The sequence below is a fragment of the Malurus melanocephalus genome, unplaced genomic scaffold (assembly GCF_030028575.1).
Source record: "Malurus melanocephalus ecotype Western Australia unplaced genomic scaffold, MMel_1.1 scaffold_0, whole genome shotgun sequence".
Lineage (NCBI taxonomy): Eukaryota > Metazoa > Chordata > Aves > Passeriformes > Maluridae > Malurus > Malurus melanocephalus.
Genome location: NW_026623232.1, coordinates 5,342,181 through 5,361,489, shown reverse-complemented (window position 1 = coordinate 5,361,489; position 19,309 = coordinate 5,342,181). Strand labels below are relative to the sequence as shown.

General features: G+C 50.6%; 1 protein-coding gene across 2 annotated transcripts; it reads right to left on the bottom strand.

The window, feature by feature from the left end:
- Positions 1 to 744: 744 nt before the first annotated feature.
- On the bottom strand, positions 745 to 18,831 carry JDP2 (Jun dimerization protein 2). Of its 2 annotated transcripts, XM_057375237.1 has the most exons (4): positions 18,560 to 18,831; positions 7,490 to 7,713; positions 2,876 to 2,980; positions 745 to 2,044 (listed from the first exon to the last, which is right to left on the bottom strand). In XM_057375237.1, the coding sequence occupies exons 2-4, from the start codon at positions 7,688 to 7,690 to the stop codon at positions 1,859 to 1,861; spliced, it is 492 nt and encodes a 163-aa protein (XP_057231220.1). In that variant the 5' UTR covers positions 7,691 to 7,713; positions 18,560 to 18,831; the 3' UTR covers positions 745 to 1,858. The 2 variants fall into 2 exon arrangements, with proteins under 2 accessions (XP_057231220.1, XP_057231139.1); XM_057375156.1 differs by lacking the exon at positions 18,560 to 18,831 and having other exon boundaries at positions 7,490 to 13,465.
- Positions 18,832 to 19,309: the final 478 nt, after the last annotated feature.

The following is a 19,309-nucleotide window of genomic DNA, read 5'->3' as shown; positions in this document are numbered from 1 at the left end:
GCACTGCTAGGATTCAGCTCCTGCCCGAGCCTTAGCTGGAATAGCTGAGCATTAAACTGATGTAGATCTCTCTTCTGCTGCTGTCTTTGCTGGCTGCTTCTTGCATGCATGGTTAATCAAAGTGCATCTTATATTCTCTTCCAAGCCAGCTGTTTTCATAGCAGAATTTTTTACTGCAATGGGGCTCTTTGCTAGAGAAGGGCCATCGCCTGCATCCGCAGCACGGACAATGTTGCTGGAAGGCTGGTGGCAAATGACTGAGAATGCTCCTGTACAAAGATGAGCACATAGGCTCTCCAGGTGAGCAAAAAAGCACAAGATGCCTGTGGACAAGATGATGTGGACCATCTGATAATGCACAGGTAGCTCCTGCTGACCACCAAAGAGGAAATAGATTACCAGGGAAACTTTGCAGATGGAAATAAAGTCCTGAAGAGATAAGGAGGCCCAGCACATGCTCTGCATCCTTTCAACAGAGCTTGATAAAAGGCAGAGGTATCATGTTTTTCAAAGTATGAAGACTGGCTCCTGACAGGAACTAAGGAATGCATTAGATCTAAGCCACAAACTCCATGGTCTGGGCAGAAGGAAACACAGAGGCATATAAAGGGATCACCAACCACAGTGACATCRTGATAGCTCCACTGTTTCTTTCTCATCCCTGGAATGAGTTCAAACTGCTGTATTTGGGACTGAAACAAGGAGGACCAGTTAAGGATGTGATAGTCTCTCCCTGCCTTTCCAGCTGGCAAGCCATGCCTGCCTATCTCCTTTGGTGCAGCACTGAGCTTGACAATAGTTAGAGCTGCCTCCAATATTYCCAGCATTTCTAGGGTGAATTCTCCTGGCCCACAGCTGCTAACAGAACCACCAAAAACAGCTCAGGGATCTGCTCCCTCATCCCACTCAGCCAGGAAGACACCTGGCCTGTTCAGCCCTGGCAGATGCTGCCACAGTGCTAACCCAAACAGAGCTACAGGAGGACAGCATAAGCAAAGGTAACATTTACTGAGAGATACAGAACTGAATATTATGAAGGACATACATGGATGGAGAGGGTAGCAACACCACTGCAGAGRGCAACTTGAGCTCCTGTCCCAGCATGCCAGGAAAGGAGCTGGATGCTACCAGACAAGTAACACAATGGAGATAACTGTGGCATATGTGTTTGTAACAAACAGACCATTATAACATACATTTCTATGGGATCACATCTAGTGATTATATAAATCCATATAGAGATCACTGTATAAAAACTTTGTAAAAAATACTTTAAAAAAGTGTAAAAATGTGCATTCAAAAGCACGGCCGACACGGACAGCTGGGCTGTAAACATTATACTGAGTGTGCTTGTGGGAGGCGCCTGCGCCACCGAACCCCGACAGGCCTGCCCACCAGACGGGGCTGCATCAAGTGTTTGTGGTTCTTGGGTTTGGGTTTCCCTCTGGAGCGTGCATCAGGAGCAGCAGCAGCCTCTGGGCAGGGTGCTGGTGGGCCCCGCACAGCTGCCACTCCTGAGCCTACAGCCCCTGCCACCCACGGGCTGCGTGGTCCTTGCAGGACAGGCTGTGGCATTGTGAGTCCCAGGGCTGAGAGCAGGCTGAAGGGCCACGATGAGGTATCACAGGGAGGTTGCCCTCACTGGCACCACCAGCACTGCCCCCAGGTCCAGCCTCAGAGTACATGGTTGGCAGGTTCCTGATCTTCTCTGTTCCCATGTTTGGTTCAKAGTTCCCAAGGAAGCCCACTGGGTCCTGGCTGCACCAGGCCTAGGTGTGCAGTTCTTTGTACAGTACATACATTAGAGACCCTGGAAGACCCTGCACCACTGTCTCCTCCTCCTGGCCCAGTGCCAYCTTCACTTCTTCTCTAGCTGCTCCAGCAGTGGGTTGGCTTCGCTCTCGGGCGTCTTGATGCTGTCTGTCCTCACGATGCAGGTGGGACGGTGCCGGTTCAGCATCAGGATGAGCTGCTGCCTCTCCTGTTTCAGCTCTTCTATCTGGGCCTTCAGCTCAGCATTCATGAGCTCTAGACGCTCAGACTCCTAGCAGGACAGGAACACAACCGCATGTGACTTTATCTAGCAGGACAAGATACAAGAAACAATTTGGCCAACAAGCCACCTCTGCTYAGTGCTTCCCCTCAGCCACTGCAGCAGGGGAGCAGACTGAAGATCTGCCAAAGCACCACATCCCTCCAGACAGTTCATCCCCAGCCCTGCTGCCTTGTGCTTCCTAGTGACACCACAGGGAAATACACAGCCACCAGCAGGGGCAGATCTCTGCTSCACCACAGCAAAACCTCTGTCTGGCTGCTTTCCGTGCTCTGATAAGATGCTTGGGAAAAACCCATATTTAAGTTTTCACCCAACTCCATCTGTAAGGATCTGCCCTTGTGAAATTACTCCTTGTCCCAAGCTGTGTAATCTGCCCATGTCTCACCACTCTCTACAGAAAGGCAGCAAGGTTCTGTGACAGTTTTCCTGCCTTGGGGTCACAGGTGAGTGAACATTGGACCTCTGAATGGGAAAACCTTCAGGACTTTGGTCAAGGGGCCAGCATGCTGCCAGCCCCTGTCCTGTGCCACACTCATGTGGGTGCTCCTCTCCAGCACTGAGGCAGAGGCATCATCATTCCTTTCTCACCCTAAGCCCAGAGGCCACCTCCAGCCCTCTGCAGCCCTGGTACCACAAGTAAGCTCTGCCTGGGCATGTACCAGATGGTCACCACCTTCACAGCCTTATGAAAAGGAGGGGCTGTATTTTCCAGATAAGGGCACTGGAGCAAGGGGCAGTTCAGGAGGCAATGTTGCCTGAAGCTGGAGCACCATTCTAGGGAGAGCCCTGCCATGCCCTGGGACAGATTGGGGCACCCACCCGCTGCAGGAACTCCGTCCTCTCCTTCTTCTTGTTACGACATCGTGCTGCTGCGACTTTGTTTTTCTCTCGGCGCCTTTTCCTCCTCTCTTCTTCCTCATCCAGCTACAAGAAGATAGAGAAACCCAGATCAGAGCCAGCAGGTGTGGATCAGAGCAGGAGGTAGGGGTGAGCACCTGGCACCCCCACCCATGGCAGGGCAATGTGGCAGCCATCCGGTATCAGTGACATGATTTAATCCTCACCAGGAAACAAGTGTGCTGCTGCTACAACCTCTAACTCCTCTTTGTGGAAAGACAGAGAGGGAGACCTGTACCCACTGCTGAAGACATAGCTTGCAGGGGATAGATAACCCTTCACAGAGCTGCTCCCTCCCTGAGAGGGGGCAGAGACAGAGAACAGAGCGCCTTCCCAGAAACACAGGCAATTTGTCACACAGACATCTACAGGCACAGCTCTGTGAGCACAGACATTGAAAGCACCACACACAGCCAAAGACRAGAGGCAGAAAAACCCAAAAGATACTCCAGCTGGGCCTGCCTCATTCCAATACCTGGGACTGCCTGCTGCAGCTTCAGCACTGCCTGAATCACAGGGCTACCAGAGTAAGGTGGGGACAGGTTTCTGCATCCCCTGTAAGGAAGCAGGACACAGCAGTGCCTGCATTGTTCGCCATGATTCACTTCTCTGTGCTCTCTGACTCAAACCACACAGGCCAGGCTGGTAAGCCCTATAGGTTGGAAACCCATAATCAAAGTATTTATGGATATATGCTACAAAGCCCTTGAAAATGGTCTATGGCATGCCTACATCCCAAAGAACCCAAACCAGCTCCTTCAAGACAAATCTGAGYGCTGAAAGCACTGTGAAGCCAGGTCATACTTTGTGGCATGGATAGAAAAGGTTCCTAGTGCCTTCATCCACTTTTGGCCTGGGACTCTGAAATTTTAGGTATCAGACTGAACTGCCTTATTCCTATTGACTGATACCTGATGGCCACCAGATCACCCCACGTGTGGGCGCACCAGTAGTGCCTGATGGCAATGAAGGCTGCAGGTGCCATCAATCACAGTGAACTGTGTACACTGCTAATAGTCACCAAGTCCAAAACCCACTAATGAAAACACCCCAGTGTGATGCACAAGGGCTGGACAAAACATGGACTCAGCAAAGTTACAGTGAAGGGGTATCTTAAGGAAGCTGCACATCCAATACACAGCATGTAGCATGCTGTAAAAGGTGATGTCCAAGGTTTATAGCACTAACAGGTTTTGCATCTTCTCTATCTTACTTTTCAAGTATTACACTGAASTTACTGTTTTAGCTGGGGCTGAAATATTAAGCAAATCCAGCAAAAGCCATGCACAGACTTCAATAATKCCAGGCTGCTATCATTCCTTTGCCAAGGCAATGTTATGGAGCACCAATATATCACACTTGGGAGAGCTAGGATGGGAACTGCACCAGTCAGAGATTGACAGCTTACACTGCACCCACACAACTCAGATGTGACAGGTGTTAGCAGAAGTCATCAGGAAGGCTCTAACTCTACATTCCACTGCTAGCTCTTACAAAATTCCTGACAGAAATTAAGAGGAGATGGACATCAGGGTAGACATAATTCCCCTTCTACACATTTACCAATCACTCATCTACCTCTAAGACAGCTTCTTAGTTCAAGATTAACAGGAGGGTGCAGAGAGGTCATGCGGTCACAGCTCAAAAGCCCAAGAAACACCCCCCAACTTTGCTGCAAAAGTACATCCTGGGGTGTGACAGGAAGAGCAACCACCAACTGCACCAGCCCTGAGAACTGCCTGACATTTCCATGCCCAGCTGGTCCATTCAACCAGAATTAYAGAATAAGCTACCTGTCTCTGACCCCACCTCCACCCCATAGAGGGCCCAGCAAAGGTCTGTGTCCTCTAGATGGAGCACAGATGCTCAAGGAAGGTGGCTCTGCACAGACAGAAGTAGCTTGAACTCGTCGCTCTGTTTTTTGACCACAGCTCCTGTAGCCTTATAGAAATATAGAAAGGTTTGGGTTGGAACAGACCTTAAAGATAACCTACTTCCAACGTTTCTGCCACTGGTAGAGACACCTTCCAGTAGARCAGTTGCTAAAACCCCATCCAGCCTGGTCTTGAACATTTCCAGGAATTAGAAATATACAAATTCTAAATATAGAGAAGTTCTCTTCTTCAAGAAAGCAGGTTTTCCCCATCTGCTTCTGYTTGATTTCAGTTCACAAAGGTGACATGGCCCTGGTGCTCAGGTTTAGGACGTTATTCAGAGGCACAAGGGATAGTGATGATGTATCACCCAAAAGCATGTCTCAGCAGTTGATCTCCAGGGGATCCCTGTGGGTAGAATATCTGGGGATGCCTCCTAAATYGTTACAGTCAGCAGCCTCAGAGACTGAGGTGATCATCTGTCTGAGGAGCAGGGCTCTGAGCTGGACAGAGCACCCCAGGTGGGATTCAGTGGTGGAGAATCCTGGCTGCACTGTCTACAGCTGCCCCAAGAGGAGAGCAGCTTGCCCCGTGGAGCTGTCCATCACCCTGCAGAGAAGCCAGCACCCAACACCCACTGGGTGGGTTTCTGTGTGTGTCCCCAGCACAAACACCCCAGTACCAGGAGATGCTGGTGACCCCAGCAGAGCAGAGAGAAGTGCCTTGCCCAGACTCATGGGGAACAGCCTGTCCTCCCAGGCATCACACAGAGAGTGGCACGCCAGCAGCCAGTGTTCCTGGGCTCCAGCTCCCTGCAAGAGGAAAGCAGCTGCAGGCTGCATTGCAAAATTATGCGTGGGCAGCTTCTTGGCTACTCATGGGATAAGCAGCTACTGCTCCTGCTCCCTCAGGCTTTTGCTGCAAAGCCTTGCCAAGGGCAGCTCCATTTGCTGTCTTCAACTCCTCAGCTTCACAGGCCATGCAGGGGAGGAACCAGCTGCACGGAAGGCAGCTGTGCAGGGGCTGCTGATTTCATCTTCTCTTTCCTCCACATGTCCAGAGGACACTCAGCAACTCCAGTACCTGCTGTGGCAGTCCAGAACTGCCCTGTCTCTGTTACACAGATGCTAGTGACATCACAAATCCATGCCCTCAAAAAGCAAAAGCAGCTGTTGCAGGGCCAGCTCAGAGGTGCCTGAGATGCCCCAGGAAAGGAGCCGGGCCCAGGAGGACAGCACAGCCAGAGCCACCCTCTTTCTTCCCCAACCCATGAAGCAAGGCAGGAATTGCAGCCCATTTGTTGCATGATACCTAGGCCAAGATCTTGGAAGAGAATTTAGCTTCAGTCACAAATCCGTGATTGCTTTGCCCATAGAGGAATCACAGCCATTAGCATCCCCCAGGGCCTCACTATGGCCTCCCACAGTATCCTAGCCTAAGCTCCTGCCATTGCAGAGCTTCCTAGTCCTTCCCAGCCCATCTCCAGGGTGCACAAGCTGACTGGACACTCTCTTGGGCACAGAGCTCCTGATGGACTACATCATACCAGTTCTACCTGCAGGAGTGCACCTCAAGGGGTGGGGGAAAAGAACAGGGATGCTYTGCACTGGTGGGCCTGGCTGCTGCTGAGCTTCTGCCAAAAGAATTGGGCTAAATCACGTCAGCACCATTTGGAGACCAAGCTGCTCCCTGGAACTGCTGCTTTACCCTTTTCAGCTCACAGCTCATCACAGGCAGCTTTTCACATCCTCTAGTATCTTCTTGCTCATGCTTCCAGAGAACACACATCACCCCATCCTCACACAGCATCATCCAAGGTAACCTCATACAGGAGAAAATGCTCTGCTCAGAAGGTYGCTTAAGGGATCTTCTGACAGCAGCCACCACCCTCACCAACATGGGACCTCTGAAACGGTCAGTTCCCAGCTGCACCTGCAGGCAGTAGGAGGTGCAAACACCCAGCACCAGTACAGTCAGAGTCAAACACTGGACAACCAACACATGGGACAGACATACAAAGAGAACACTGTCCAAGCATCTCCCTAGTCTCTTCAATCTTGTTCTGACATGACAGCCTGTGGTACCAAGCAGAAATTACCCACCTTCCCTATCCCAGGGACTCGTAGTGAAGCCAGAGCCCATCCCAAGCAATGGAGAAGGGGCAGCTCCCAGCCACCAGTGCCTCTGGTACAGGCTGAGCCACTGCTCTACACCACTTGTCACTGCTMTACACCACACCTCATCCCCGCTGGAGAGGCAACACCAATGCCAGAAGCACCAACGACTTGTTGACATGGGTGACAGGTTGCATGAGTTCTACTCTGGGTGTGTGACCCAACCTAGGGACACATTGGCTGCACCAGACCCCACTCCACAGGCAGTGTTTGAGTGCAGCTGGCTGCCAATGGCTGCATGGGGCCAGTCAGGTCTGGGACACTGAGGCCACCACTGGCAGCCAGGGACAGAAAGTCAGGCAGGGAGAAGAGGGAGATAGTGGAGCAGCTGCCACCAAGCATGCAGATCCCCAAACAGGCAGCTGACAGCTTACAACACGCTGCTGGCCACACTGGTAGGACATCCAGCATAGGCAGGAGGGAAATGTAGGCAGGTGCAGACAACAGCCCTACAGGGCCACCTGCAGCCAGCAGCCCACAATACTCACCTCACTTTTGACAGGCTGGGGTCTCTTGCCAAGCTTCACCTCCAGGAAGTGGAGTGGCGAGATCATGGCCCCGATGTTGCGGATGTCGGCGCACTTGAGCTCCTCGGCGGTCAGGGCTGTGCCAGGCAGTCCTGTCAAGGGGCCGAGCCCAGGCAGCGCGCCAGCCGTCAGCGACGGGTCGGGGATCTGCCCTGGCATCATAGCAGGGGAAACAGCTTCGTGGGCTGCAGGGGGAGTGAGACATCCCGTTACAACCCAGCTACAGGGCCTCATGACACAGCACAAGCCAAACTCATGCCATAATCCCATCACTTAAGGGGATATGAATTAAGGAAGGGAGACATTCTCCCTCAGGAAGGGCAAAGGCAGAGAATAAGCAGAATCTGTATAATAAGCAGAATCTATATGAATCCTGCCAGGAAGAATAAGTTACTGGGGTATAGATCAGGAAGAGAAGAGACCTGAGAGGCAAAGCACCAGAAGAACAGGAGCTGGCTGCAATGACAGTGATGTGATCCTATGGACACCTTTCTCTGGAGTACTGCAGGTCAAGACTTGCTCTTAACTGAATCTTAATTAATTAATGTGTGGATTATTAGTACAAGAAGAAAACGGCACGAAGAGGACCATAATATGCCCTAGGCTGGATTTCTTTTGGGCAGGCTCAGCTCACTGGTCAAGGCTGGGACACAGCACACGAATCAAACTGCAAGAAAAAAATTGCCACTGTACAAACATCTCCCAGCACAGATATGAGGAAACAAAGGCTGGAGGGAAGGGAAATGGTGCAAGGTTCAAAAGGCTTCTTCTATCATGAAAGAAAAAAAGCTGCAGTAAAAGTAAGAACAGGATCAGGGCAAACTTCAGCAAGTCACTTACAGAGAGGAGAAAGGGAATTTTCAATAAATATGAAGAACAAGCACCAAAGAGATAAAAGAATAAAATTAAACCTAAAATAGGAAATCCATAGAACTGAAGCTGTTACATGAGTCCAAAAGCCATGGGAGCAGATGGTTGTTGGCGGCAATGCAAGTACATTCCTGCTGTGTAACTGGCCTGGGATACTCACAAGTTACCTATTTACAATATGCAGAGTCAACTTCTGTCCACACAGCAGCCATTTGCCCCTCTTCAACTCAACCACATGTCCCAGTGCATGTGCACTGCTTTCCTTGCTCTGCCCAGCCAGACAAGTCTCAGTACACTGCAGAAACCTCCAGGCATCCACCCCCTTCTGGCCCTGGGCAGGAGGCACCAACACAGCAGGGATAAGAACCAGCAATGTCAAGAGAGAGAAACAGGCTAAAGGAGTGGACCTAAAATCTCACTGTGCAGCTTCCTGCAACCACAAGAGCCAGTCACAAGGCAGGATTCTACAAACAGTTGGGGAAACTCATGGAAGCTTTCATAGMACCAAGTGTCAGAGCAAGCAGAACCATTAAATGAATGATAATAGGCACTTGCCCTGCTCTTTCCAAAGCATCTCCCTTCATCTGCTGAGAGACTAATACAGGCAATACAGATTTTCRGTCCAGGCAGGACAGTTGGGCCAAGCAGACTCACTCATGCACACACTGCCAAGCCAGCTGCCACAGCTGCTCAGCATTTGCCATCCTGGGGCAGTACCAGGCTGAAAACTTGAGTAAAGCTGCATGTGAAATCCAGAGCTGCTGGATCACAGAGTCACAGAACAGTTGAGGCTGGGAAGGACCTCTGGAAATTGCCTGGTCCAGCCACCCTGCTCAAGTGGAGTCAGTGGGAGCAGGCTGAACAGGGTTAATCATAACAGAGAAGTTATAGATTTCTTGGTGATGGCACATCTCTTTAACAAGGAGATTATTTAATATATTTGTTAATGTGAAGGAACCAGAGACAAGCAGCAGAAGGGAAGGAAACACAAGCATACAAGCTAGTCAAGGGCGGAGAGGCGAATGCAAGCTCCACGGCTTCCAAGCACGGGTGCTGTGCAARCTGTACGGGTGTGACAAGACAGGAGGATTTGCAGCAGAGAGTGCCTACAAACTGTGATGAGCTGTGAGCTGTCATACAGTCCAACGAGCCAACAAAGAGGTCCAGGTGTCAGTATGAGATGTCCCCTGGCATGGTTTGCTCAGTTGTGGCCAACAGGACTTGAGAATGAGTGTGGAAAGTAAATGCAACAAGACAGAAACCATAAAGAGTTGGCAAGCAGAAGTCAAGCCCTCTGCTCCAATCATCCCATAGGAGACCAGAAAGGGAAGAACAAGACAGTGCTCAGCAGTTCCAGGAGCACTGCTGTGGGAGAGGAAGCTGGGCAGCAGGAAGGTGATCTGCATAAGGTTGTTAAAGCATGMAAAGGAAAAGACAGGCAAAGACAGACAAGTAACTTCTCAAGAGAAGTGATACTATCTGATAAAATAGACTCCTGCCCATTTGGTGACAGAAAATAGAAAACACTGTGTAATGACACTTGATCCCAGAAAAAAACTATAGGTCAACTCCTTGCAATTGCAAGGACCTAAACTTGATGCAAAGTGTTCCTTCTTCCACAGCAATTTCTGAACTAGACAACTGTAATCCACAGCTGCAGTGGATGTTGTACTAACATCTTGTACCAGAATCTGCACTGACATCTTGTACAGGGTCCAGAGATGCCCAATGCAGCCAGGTTCTGCAGATGCATGCTACCTTCCTCCCCCTTCCTTTCAGGATTRCACATGGCTAAGATGTTTCACTCCTCCAGAAACAAGCACCATCACACCCTTAGGCTGCACTCCAGACAGGGGAACACAAGTTATTTAAGGACTGTCCCTAAATCCCTACCATCTTCCTCAGAGATTGTCACTCTCTAGCAGGAAAGCACCGGGTCAATGAGGTGGCATGGCAAAGGGGAGGTGATTCCAGAGGCTCTTCCCAGGACACACTGCCACAGGACAGAGCTGCAGTTAAATTCAGTCTACCAATTTGGGATATCTGTACACATGGCAGAGCTGGCCATTTCCCTGATGCTGCCACCAAAGTGACATGCTGTAGCACTGAGGAAGATACCTGCCAACAGCAGCGCACCCCTCACCAGCAAACGTCCATCCCCAGTTTGAACAGCTTAAGTTAAAATTAAAAAATAAAATAAAACAACAATCAGTGGCTAAAGTATATGAGCATCCACTTGAAGTCACCCACAGAGTGATTTGGGGCYCTGGCCCACTTTTTTACAGGCTTCAGGCTGAGAATTGACTTGAGCCCAGCACTGGTTGTCAAAATCCATTTCAGACTTGGGGGACTTGGTTTTAATTTATTCATAGAATATGCTGAGTTGGAGGGACGCATCAGGATCATCAGCTCCAACTCCTGGCCCTGCACAGGAACCCCAAGAGTCACACCATGTGCTTTAGACTGTTCCAAACATTAACTGAACTCTGTCAGCTTTGGTTCTGTGACCACTTCCCTGGAGAGCCTGTTCCAGTGCCCAACCAACCTTTGGGTGAAGAACCCTTTCCCAATATCCAACCTAAAYCTCCCCTGACTCAGCTTCATGCCATTTCCTCCAGTCCTGTCACCGCTCACAGGATTGACGAGATCAGTACCTGCCCCTCCACTTCCCCTCACAAGGAAGTTGTAACYGCAATGAGATCTGCCTTCAGCCTCTTCCCCAGGCTGAACAGACCAAGTGACCTCAGCCACTTCTGACACGGCTTTCCCTCCACCTTCACCATTCTCATGGCCCTACTTTGGATGTCTCTAATGGCTTCATGTCTTTATTATCTTGTGGTGCCCAAAACTGGCCACAGTATGCAAGGTAAGGCCACACAGAGCAGGACAATCCCCTCCCTTGACTGACTGGAGAGGCAGTGCTTAATTGTCCTTCACCTTGACATGCAGCTGACAGCACCCAGGCTAGACAGCCCAGGTCCTCAGGCAGGCTGAATGTAGGGTCACTGCAATTTATCAAATAAGGAGGAAGAAGAAATCCATTCTTCAGACTGCGGGACAACCTGACCACTCAGCACCCTGCCCCATACATACCTGAGCCTGGGGCAGCTCGCTGGGGACAACTGGCTAAAGATTTGAGAAAATACTGTTTTCTCTGGCATATATTTTTTCTTCTGYGTCTTTGAACTGGTAGCTTAATATGCCTTGAAATAGCCTCCATATCAGGGTAACACACAACACTGGTCAGAGTGAAGGGGCTGGCCCASTATCCAATATGCTCTAAAAATTTATCCTGGATCCAAGTACTGCACTGCCAAAGCCCACATCACACCTCCATCAGTGTCAACTAAATCTGATCAAAGCRCCAGGAGCCTTCTGGAAAACCAAAAACCTGCACATTATGATGAGCTGAGAACTAGGTGGAAAGGGGGAAGAAGTGTCTTCTACAAGTGAGATCTTGCTAAGGGGTCAGAACACTCAGGAGCACATTGAGAACTGCCAACAGTCAAGCTGAGTTAGATCTTGGAGAGGAACGTAACATCATTCCCAGCAGGGCCATAATCATGGAAATAAAAAGGAATGAGGAAAGGTATCATCCCTCCCTGCAGAGGAAGTGTGCAGTGACAAACCTATCCCCAGTTCTTGATGGCACTAGTCACAGACACTGTCACTGCTGCTGATTACAGGGACTCAAATTTGGACAAATATCAAGTTTATTCCACTCCTTTTCTTCATCCTAATTCAAACACAACTTTCTTTCCATCCCAAGTCCCAGACAGTTTCACATTCTTTTCTGGTGAGTGCCAGAGGTAAGAAGTTGTACTTTTATCATGTAAAAAAAGGCAGAGCATTTTGGAATTCTATAAAACACTTTGGTTTTCTTCCCAAAGACTGTTACCCTGGCAGACACAGACATGCTTACCTATAGCTCCAGCATATTCTACCACATTCACATGGTAGGGCAGAACTCCAAAGTTCAGGATCTGAGTTTGACCAGCTTTTCGACAGCCACATCTTACTGGATGGGGTGAATATAGCTGGTGCCTTGCCAGTTCTTAATTCCTTTCTGGATATTCCCTTGCAGTGTTTGCTACTTCTAAGACACATGAACCAACTCACCTCTGTATTCCTTCACCTTCTATCACAGTGCTTTAGTAATTTTAGTCACTTTAGGATTCTTMCTCAACATTTTTTTCAGAACTGATTCATAACACAGCCTTTTTCCCTCAATGTCTGGTGGTCTTTCAACATCTCTTCACATAAGCTTGAAAATGTCATGTCTTCAGTAAGACTTAGGCTTTTTGGTGTCCTATATTTGAACCACACAACCCCTTTCTATGCATTATATCAGCTATACTTTTTCACATAATGAAGCCAACAGTAACACAGCAAGGGGAAAGAGAATATGCAGTCTTGCATCAAGATGCTCCAGAGTGAATTAGAGCATTCTTACAACTTCAGTTCAATGATGAATAGCTTATTGCATTCAATACTCTCTTCAGCAACTATCTTTGCAGCAAAAATCTGGTCAACACATGATTTCATGGGTCAAAATTCAGTTTGTATCTCCTTAGTTTTGCCTCTACACTCCCWTATTCTGGTGAAGATGCTGTAACAGAAGATTTGACCTCTTGCCGAAATGTCTGTAAACCCTCCTAATTATTGCAGTAATTTTGCATCCTTGCTTTGGCGCTATTCTTCTTGTGGTTTCAGTCAACTCAGTTATTTTATCAGCAGTCTCAGCCCCAAAAAGCTGGCAACAGTAGAGCTTGCTTTGCTCACTATGGTTTTGCTGCATCTTTTCCACCAGTTTCAAGTGTTTCTGTGCTTTGCTYTCCAATTATGTCCTTATAGTCAGCAGTTTGTGACACTGGTTGATTTCCTATTTCTTACAGGCAGCACCCTTTACTCCTAGTTTTTTCCACTACTGCCAGAGTCTGTTGTCCGCTGAAACGCACAATCTAGAGGGAAGAAGCTTTACCAAGTTGTTCCTGTCCCATATAGTTGCTCAGTTTCCTCGGTGACACAGTCCTCACATACCCTTCTATTCTTTCTGCTGCAGCTCTAATCTTCTTTTGGGCTTTTTTTTTTTTTCCTTAATGGGTTTTCTCTTCCCATATTGATTTGATTGCTGCTTTTTCAGGAGACTCTTTATTTGGTTTAGGGTTGTTTTTAAAAAAAAAAAAAAATTGATTTTGCACAGCAGTTACAGCATAAATCTAACGTGCGTGGGCATAATTCACATAACCCAGTATCCCTGGGGGCTTGTACTCCGGTTGCTAGCCTGTATTCACACCCCTCCTGCCACCTCTTCACTGCTATTCTTACCCACAGACTAAAACTGGCACAGAAATGCCTACCTGTGTTGAAATCACACATTCAATTCCCTGCACATAGGCTGCCCCAGTTTGTACCAGCATTCTATGTATCCTCACTTATCCGGAGGCGCTGTTTGTTTCTTTATAAACTAAATGCAGTTGCTACTGTTGCGTCAAGAGCATAATCCAGCAGAGAGGACCATRACATCCCAAAGCAGGCTCTGACAGTCACACTTCAATTTAAATTGCCATTACTGCCTTATCTCTGGTGTCAGCTTCGTTGGCGAGAGAGAGGGCTATTTGCAGCCTTATTTTCAATTTTGCTGTCTATAATATAATCACAGTTTCTTACAACATAAGCTATTTCACATGTGCTGACATCTGGAATGGTTGATCCAAGTACCCTTCTGATGCTTAGAGAGCCAGTCTGGCATCTAATATTGCCAGCCAGCAGATTCTGACATTGTACCTACCAGCATGTTTCTCTTTTGCCCATGTTAAGCGCCGCACTGAGGCACAGTCTGTCCCAGCAGCCCCTCTCCATGCTGCCTGCAGAATGAAGGCCATGCTTGCCTGCTATTCTCTCAGCAGGCTCGACCTGGGTGCCTGCCATTACTTGTCAGCTGCCACGCATCAGAGCGCTGCCAAAGTCTGCAAGCCACCACATAAGCAATCTTTGATCTCTTCATCAGTGTGTTAGCACCTAACACAATATTTCCAGTTGTATGCACGGTCTTGGAGCACCTAAGTCATAGCAACTGGCCTTTCATCTGCTCCTGGCCAACAGGGAATAATAATTCTGCTTGGGAGAACAGAAGCAGCACTACCATATATGAGAAGCAACTTCCAGTTCCTTAGATTCTGCTATGGCTTTATTGCCTTTTTATAACCTTTTTTTTTAGTTTCTGATAWTCAAGTTAGCTCAGTCTGTATGTCATACATTGAATCTATCTGGTTTCTTCTGTTAGCAGAAGGATGATTTATATAAAAGCCCTTTCCTGACATACCCAACTTCTCAGGCCCCAAGAATGTAACTTCCTAAACAAAAACGGGGCAGATGGCTATCACTCCTCTGAAGCTCTGAGCTACTTTCTTTTTTCCACCTGGACTCTTCTGTCTGAGAAGACTGCTGGGTACTAATGGTCTGAAGCCTACAGACCTTCCACTTCCAGATTCAGCCCCCAGCRTGCACCATGTTAAGCATGATGAAGGCAGAAAGACACTACTCCATAGTCCCAGTGCCACAAGTACTTTGCCATGCAATTACTGCTTTCTTCTGCTGTGTAAAACATTATACTCTCCCACTGCCACACAACTCTTATCTGCTTTAGAAGTTTCTAGTTTTGAGTGACACCTTACATCTCATCTTCTGTCCAAGCTTCTGCTCTGCACTGTTAAAAGCAGTAACTCGCAGTGCCAGTGCCAAGCGCCACAGTGATCAGTGTCAAAGTTATTTGCCAAACATGAGAGCACAGCAGCAGACAAGCCCTTTGGGGGTAACCGGTGTTTACCAGTGCAGCAGTGCCAGTAAGCATGGACTTTAACAACAACCACTGTGTATTCATTCAATCAGTTCCAGAACCTGTTGATGCTAAGGAACCCACCACCTATAGATAYTGAAAAGCTGCAGTGACATCCACTGGGATAAAAATGTGCATGCGCTCTCTTTACCAAGGACCTAAGGTAGCCTAGTGTTTTATGACATGACAGAAATTCCCCATTATTTAAAGGCCAGTTAGAGTTATGGTCACAGCATGGCCTACCAAGTACACTGAGTTGGAACACACCACCTCAGAATGCAGGACAGTATAGTATCTCACTACTCACTGTAGTACCTCCACACTCAACTGCCATCTCAGGAGGGAGAGGCAGCTCCTACAACCAGGTCCAAAGATGCATCTGTGCCCTTCCCACAGACACTCCAAGCTGCCATTCTTGCTGTGCCTTTCTGCCCACAGCCAATCCCATGCGGTGGGAAAAGAGTTGCAGGGTTTGTGAACACCCATACATGTAACCTCCCACTCCCAGTTCACAGAGTGAGTGGGGGCCATAATGTTGAACAGAGGAAGGAGCTGTAAAGAACTGTTCCTCAGGAGACAGAATTCTAAACCTGTTTCATGAGTGGGAACATTCTGGCTCAGTCCTGCACATCTAGCTGGCAGAAGGAACATCCGAGTCATTCACAGACAGAAGGTTATGAAAAGCTTTCTAAAAACAGGAATGCAGAGAGCCCTGCTGCCCTCCCTCCTCCATCAGGGAAGCTCAAAGCTTCTTACACTGTGCACATGAGGCAGCCCAGAGCAGATAGCATCTCCTTGGCAGAAATGCCATTTTGCAGCCCCTCATCCAACTGAGTCCCACCRTCAGGCCTCGACACCTGCCTGTCCAATGCTTTGACTTCTTATCCCTTTTATGAGGAGGGGGGATACTGGTTCTCCAGTCCTCAGCTTTGGAAATAATCCCCATTTACCATCWGCAAAGCAGTCAGCTCACAGTCCTTTCTCCCAGAGCATTTTCCTCCATATCTTCACAGGGCAGTAAAAAGCTCCAGTTTAGCTGCTCCTACTACTGCAATGCAGTGATTGTCTTGGAAGCAACCTGGAACAGCAGGGTTTTGTACACTACCTAGCATAGCAAGGCTCCTCTATTGCAACAGTTAAATGCAATAAGTGGGAAAAAATGTCATTAATTATCACAGTATCATTAAGATGGCAATTAATTATTTGTGGCTTCACCACCCACTGGACAGCAGTACAGAGCAGGAAGGTAAAAGCTATCTTATTTGTACCTGAAACAGCTCAAAGGGATYTGAGAAGGAAGGAATATCCTGGTCKGAGAAAAACTCAGCAYCTGAGCTGCAGCCTAACAACTGACTTGTTGAAATTACTGAGGACCTTCCATAACCACATGTGGTCAGAGCTAGAATCTTCTTCAAGAAGACAATCCTGCTCCAGTACAAAGCTCTGCCCTTAGGGGCAAGGATGGCCTCAGAGATGAGAGCCCCCACCCCCCCTACAAACTCCTCAAAATTATGCCCTGAATACCAGGGTCATCCACAAAGACCTCTAATCCATATAAAGACCAGCTCTGGCTAGCTTGCAACAGCACTGCTCAGGCCGTATCTGCCTTCAGCTCCCCGGCTGAATGTTARAATAGCTTGCAATGTTTGGATTGATACTCTGGACTGTCCAAGCAAACCAGAAATGCAGCCAAAGACAGATGGCACGAGGTTTGCAGTGCCCCCGCCTTGCAGCACTGGCACTGCAGGACACACAGACATGCTGGCAAGGGGTCCATGCCACTCACCATGGCTCTGCCTCCCTCGCTCTTGGGGCCACCATGAACAGCCACTACAGTGAAAAGAGCCTCTCAACAGCTTCACACTCAAGATATTGCATGCTGCCAAGTACCTGGCCCAGGCAATGCAGCTGAAGTAGCTAACACTAGAACAGAGAATGAGACCACAGAGCAGATGCTCAGTGGTGCTTGAGCACTGCTCAGATGAACAGGGCAGAAGGAGGCAAGAGGTGTGAGAGAGTATTTACTCTTCCTTGGCAAGGAAGAGAGACCTTTGCATCCTATAAAGAGGGAAATACTCAACTGGGAAGATGCAGGAAAAGCATCCATAGGTGTCTCAACAAGCAACCAGAGGCAATAACCTGCACACTAACTCATACTAAGAATCTGAACTCCAAAGACTGGAACTCCCAGATGCCCTCATGCAAGCTTTCTTCTACAAATTCCTAGCGCAGACTCTGTCAAGAGCCTCCAGACAGAGTTTTTAATGCAAGTTTTCTCAAAACTAGCTAAAAAATCCTGGTCTGAACTGCAGAAGCATTTGCTTCTGCTGAGCTCTCCGAGTCCAAACACACACACACACACACACACACACACGCACACACACTCACAGTTTGGCAGTGGTTGTGTTCCAGGGCTGGTAATGCAAGCCATGGAGCAGGCTGCCAAGACAAGCAAGAGAACGAGCCAGGCCCCATTTCATTGGCCACCATACGCTGCATATGGCCCTGGAACCAGCCAGCACAGTGTTCTCACCCTCCTTGAAGGCATAGGAGACCCTGTGTTTTCAAATACACCTCCACAGGGCCTTCATTAAAGGAAAATGGAAACATAATGTGGCTCTTGCTCCCTTGGTATTTCTTCCTTTCCCCCAGTTTGCTCTCAAACCTATTTCCCTTCCGTGGAAAAAAAGAAAAGTGCCTCCTGGAGCAGAGCGTGCTAAAGAATGCAACTTCCATTCAACTCCATGCCTGACTGCTAAAGCGGACTTGGGACCGCGCGGTGGGGGCACTTCCAGGGCCCCTTTCCTTCCCCGGGCCTCCCGGGCTGAAGACACGGCTGGCGACAGCCAGCCCGCCCGGCACGGACCGGCGGCCGCASGGAGCCCGCGCCCCTCACCTGCGCGCCCGGCCGGCAGGTGAAGCGGAGGGAGAGCCCGAAAGCGGGAGGAGGCCGCTCCCCGCCGCTCCTCGCCGCTCCTCGCTGCTCCTCGCTGCAGCGGCAGCAGCCCAGAGCCCGGCACCCCCAGAGCCAGCCCCAGCCCCCGCGCGTCGCCGGCTGCGGGGGCAGCAGCCCTGCTCTGAGCCGCCCATGCGGCTCTGCCCGCCCCCCGTGGAGGGTCTCCCCGCATCGCCGCGGTGCGTCCGACCGCCCGGAGGACAGCACCCTGCCCGCTGCCGCGGGATGCCGGGCTGCTCCTCCGAGCACCCCCCGCCTCAGCCCCCGCCGCCGCTGTCCGCCACCCCCGCGGAGCCCCGCACCGCCGCCCGCCCCCTACCGCAATCCCGGCCCGCCCGGCGTGTCCCCCGCCCGCGCCCACACCCACCGTGCAGGGCGACGGGGCTGCAGAGGTGCCCGCGGGGCCCGGCCGTAGGGGCCGGGCGCGGGCTGCAGGCTCAGCCTCGCCGCCTCCGCCGCCGCTGCCCCGACCCCCGGGCCCCGCCGGGTGCCGATGTCGCTGCCGGCCGCCGCCGGGGCGCCTCGGCTTGCCACCGCCCGCCGCCCCGGTGCGCGCCTCCCGCAGGCTGTGGCAGGCGGCGGGGTGGGTTGCATCAGCCCCGGTTATATAGCGGCCCCTGGGCTGCGGGGAGGGGTCGGGAATGCGGAACCGGCCGGGCTGCCAGCGCCACACGTCAGGGAGGGCGGGGGAGCGGRGCCGCGGGGCGGGGAGCGCCGCGCAGGGGTGGGACCAGCCGGGGCACCCCGACATCCCGCACCTCGGCATCCCGCACCCCGCACCTCACGGCGCGGCATCCCGCACCCCACAGAGCGGCATCTCCGCATCCCGCACCCTGGGACTCCACACCCGCCACCCCTCAGCAACCCTCTGTCCTCGCAGCCGGCATCCCCGGCACGCTCCGGCACCCCTTGACCCCTCCGCACCACGGCGCCGCGGGACCGCGCATCCCCGACCTGGTGGGCCTTCCCCGCTCTCCTATTTGTGCCCCTCCACAATCTGCCCCGCTCCATGTCGCCCCCGTTCCCCGGCGCACGCCAGGACGCTGTCTTGGACAGCACYGGTGACGCGGCCCGGTGCCGCTACAGCCGCGCCCAAGCCAGCCCGATTTGKGCAGAA

Bases quoted from the DNA above. Each gene is read 5' to 3' on its own strand.
- JDP2 (XM_057375156.1), bottom strand. From the start codon at position 7,798: ATGGGATTATGGCATGAGTTTGGCTTGTGCTGTGTCATGAGGCCCTGT. The intron at 2,981-7,489 runs GTGAGTATTGTG...ATCTTCTTGTAG, and splicing joins CCCAGCCTGTCAAAAGTGAG to CTGGATGAGGAAGAAGAGAG. The intron at 2,045-2,875 runs GTGGGTGCCCCA...CTGTCCTGCTAG, and splicing joins GGACGGAGTTCCTGCAGCGG to GAGTCTGAGCGTCTAGAGCT.